This window comes from Sinocyclocheilus anshuiensis, unplaced genomic scaffold (genome assembly GCF_001515605.1).
Source record: "Sinocyclocheilus anshuiensis isolate Anshui unplaced genomic scaffold, SAMN03320099.WGS_v1.1 scaffold397, whole genome shotgun sequence".
Classification (NCBI taxonomy): domain Eukaryota; kingdom Metazoa; phylum Chordata; class Actinopteri; order Cypriniformes; family Cyprinidae; genus Sinocyclocheilus; species Sinocyclocheilus anshuiensis.
The window spans coordinates 6441-9957 of NW_015539841.1; the positions used below are offsets into that span (position 1 = coordinate 6441).

Below are 3517 nucleotides of genomic sequence, written 5' to 3' on the forward strand. Positions count from 1 at the left end.
TTTCCCTTAACCAGGAAATTAACGTTCTTAGAATTGACAGACAGTTGACCCTGAGAGGTCAAGTAAATACTTACAGCGGATCTAAATATTTATAATTAATTATAACTAGTTATGATTAATTATTCATATTTCCCCCTTGAGCTGATTCGCTACAGCAGTTATTAGAAAGAGAGCGAGAGAGACAGAAACACACAGAGAAAGAGACAGAGAGAGAGAGAGCTTGTGTGAATTAGGCTACCTCTGTGCGTCCCTCAACGGTGTTCTGCAGCAGTGTCTCTAAACAGCGCTTTTATTACCTCGCTAGTGAGAAATTTCATGTGTAGCCTTTATGTTGCTACACTATAAACTGATCAAATCGTCAGGGCAGCGCTGACAACACCTTTTTGTGCAAACTGCATGACCGTAATGTGCGTGTGCGAGCACGTGTGATTGCAGTAATTCCTGTGTGCTGTATAGGTACTGTATGCTAATTTCCGTTATTACAGTTAACTATGCGAAGTGATATAAAACTGTAATGCAGTCAAGAGAGCTGCCTGGAACTACGTTCGCGTGCGTTTCCCTGAAAATAATTGCACACCCCAGAACGTTCGTCAGCCAATCAGATTCAAGCATTCAACAGCCCCGTAGTATAAATCACAATAATCCACAATAATCCACAGCACTCCAGTCCATCAGTTAACATCTGGAGAAGACAAAAGCTGCGTGTTTGTAAAAAAAACAAATTCATCAAGTTATTCTTCAAAGCTTTGCTTCTGGCTAAAACACAAGTTTTTTATCCATAATATTGCTTTCTCTAGTGAAAAAGTCTCATCCGAATCGAGAGAGAAATCTGCACAGATCAAGCACACACGTTCACAAGCCAAAACAGCTCTGAACAAATATGCAGTGTTGGGGGTAACGCATTACAAGTAACGCGAGTTACGTAATCAGATTACTTTTTTCAAGTAACTAGTAAAGTAACACATTACTTTTTAATTTACAAATAAAAAGTAACTAAGTAACATAATTAGTTACTTTTTTACGGAGTAACGCAATATTGTAATGCATTACTTTTAAAAGTAACTTTCCCCAACACTGCAAATATGTGAGTGAATTTTGATCTGAAAGACAACAGGAGATGCACTTTTTATGGATTACATTTACATTTACATTTAGTCATTTAGCAGACGCTTTTATCTGAAGCAACTTACAAATGAGGACAATAGAAGCAATCAAACCGACAGAGCAACAATATGTAAGTGCTGTGACAAGTCCCCATTAGTCTAATGCAGCACACGATGTAAGGTTGACTTTATGGACTTTTTTTTATGGATTATGGACTCATATTTTATCTAGAAGTGAAAGTTTAAAGTTATAAACATTTAAATAATAGATTTCTTTCTTACATACACGCAGCTTCTGTCTTCTCCAGATGTTAACTGATGGACTGGAGTGCTGTGGATTACTTGTGGATTATTGTGATGTTTTTATCAGCTGTTTGGACTCTCATTCTGACGGCACCCATTCACTGCTGAGCATCCATTGCTGAGACACTGATGCAATGCTACATTTCTACAAATCTGATAAAGAGACAAACTCATTGACATCTTGGGTGGCCTGAGGATGAGCGCATTTTTAGCAGATTTCATTTCCGTGTGAACTATTCCTTTAAACACTATGTTTTTCTTCTTTTAGTGTGTTCAAACCGAACAGGATGAGGAATCGAGGTGTGTAATCTCAGCATGTTTCTCTCTCACACACAGTCTTCGAAAGCCACGACAGACCGCAAATTATTCCCTAAGCCTGCTGGGTTTGAGGGGGAACCCAACATGTGCGACCCATCGGAGAAGGGAAATCTGACTCAGGATCTGGATTTGGGTCACGCTCAAGCCGAGTGCCTCATCGGTGGGGCGGATGCAGAAGAAACATCGTCAGCTCTGTTGTCCAGGAACACGGCCATGACTCGGTTTGAGGGAAAAGCACTTGGCATGGATAAAGCCATCTTACACAGCATTGACTCCTGCGGTAAATACTGACTTATATTTATCAACACGTGGGTAAATCTCTTAAAAACCCTGAGGGCAATCCTCACCCCCTAATTAAAGCAAAGATTGACGTGCTATTAAAACAATATTATGTGCTATAATACATTTCAGCCACCTCTAACTTGGGTCATACTATGGACATTACCTGAGTGGTGTCATAATTCTTGTAAAAGTGAGCATATTGGTAAGATGAATGAAGAATCGAGACATTTATTCCAATTAACTTATTATAAATTCCTATAAATGTCCAGACATAAAAGATAAGAGAACAAGTTGAAACAGATGGGTAAGCAAGAAACAGTATAGTACACAGGAAGTTTCCATGTTTTTCAAACATTAAAGTGAATTTGTACAGGAAGGAAACATTGTCTTGAAGAAGATGATAGATTACAGTCACTCCACAAACATTCCTTACATAATTATATTTTTATATTTTGGTGCTGAAGCCTAACAGCATGTGTTTATGGGTCTATTTCCACAGCCTCGGATGAAACGAAGCGTAAGATGTACAGCTGTATTCTGGTAGTTGGTGGCGGGCTGCTGTTTGACGGAGCGCAAGAGTTTCTGCAGCATCGCGTCCTCAATAAGATGCCTCCATCTTTCCGTCGTCTGGTGGAGAACGTCGATGTCATCACACGACCAAAGGTGTGTAGGGAAACCTGTGTGTGTGTGTGTGTGTCAGCAGATTTTCAAAGAAGTTATTGATGACTTTGCTTTGAATAAAGGAGGAAAAGTGTCTTTGTAACCAGTGATTAAAGTGCTTTCATGAGTGCTCTGTGAGGAAGACACTCATGTCATGTAATTAAAACTTTGCTAATCATATTTGTTCCAAAACCATTAATATACATGCATATTTAAAGAGATAGTTCACCCAAAAATGAAACTTAGCTGTTATTGTACTCGCTCTCAGGCCATCCGAAGTGTAGGTGCCTTTTATTTCTTTAGTAGAACAGTTTTGAAGATTTTGAGCTGAAACCGTGCTTCTTGGTGATTCATAAAATGCAAGTCTGTGGCTGCAAAAAAAGGCAAAAACGATTGTCTGTGCAAGAAACTGAAACTTTTTCAGTTCGTGTGTAGGATAAACTGAAAATGTTTGATTCAAAATCTGACGGTTTCTTATTTTAGGAAGTGCACTGCATATCTTACTGTACCTACTGTGACCTACTAGTAGGGCTGCACGATTGACAAAAATCATAATTCTCGATTATTCCATTGAAATTGTAATTGCGATTATTAAAGGGGTCATATGATGTTGCTAAAAAGAACATTATTTTGTGTATTTGGTGTAATGAAATGTGTTTATGCGGTTTAAGGTTAAAAAAACACATTATTTTCCACATACTGTACATTATTGTTTCTCCTCTATGCCCCGCCTTTCTGAAACGCGTCGATTTTTACAAAGCTCATCGGTCTGAAAAGCGAGGTGTGCTGTGATTGGCCAGCTATCCAGTGCGTTGTGATTGGCCGAATACCTCAAGCGTGTGACGGAAATG

The 3517-nt window shown here is 38.9% G+C and overlaps 1 protein-coding gene across 1 annotated transcript in view; it reads left to right on the forward strand.

Annotated features, from left to right (window-relative positions):
• The first annotated feature begins 1548 nt into the window (after positions 1–1548).
• The window catches only part of LOC107684473 (actin-related protein 8-like), a 4143-nt gene continuing 2174 nt past the window's right edge, over positions 1549–3517 (forward strand). Inside the window, exons 1-2 of the mRNA XM_016480725.1 lie at positions 1549–2004; positions 2506–2669. Of these exons, the coding sequence (XP_016336211.1) occupies positions 1722–2004; positions 2506–2669 (447 nt within the window). The 5' untranslated portion in view covers positions 1549–1721. The remainder of the gene's footprint in view (positions 2005–2505; positions 2670–3517) is intronic.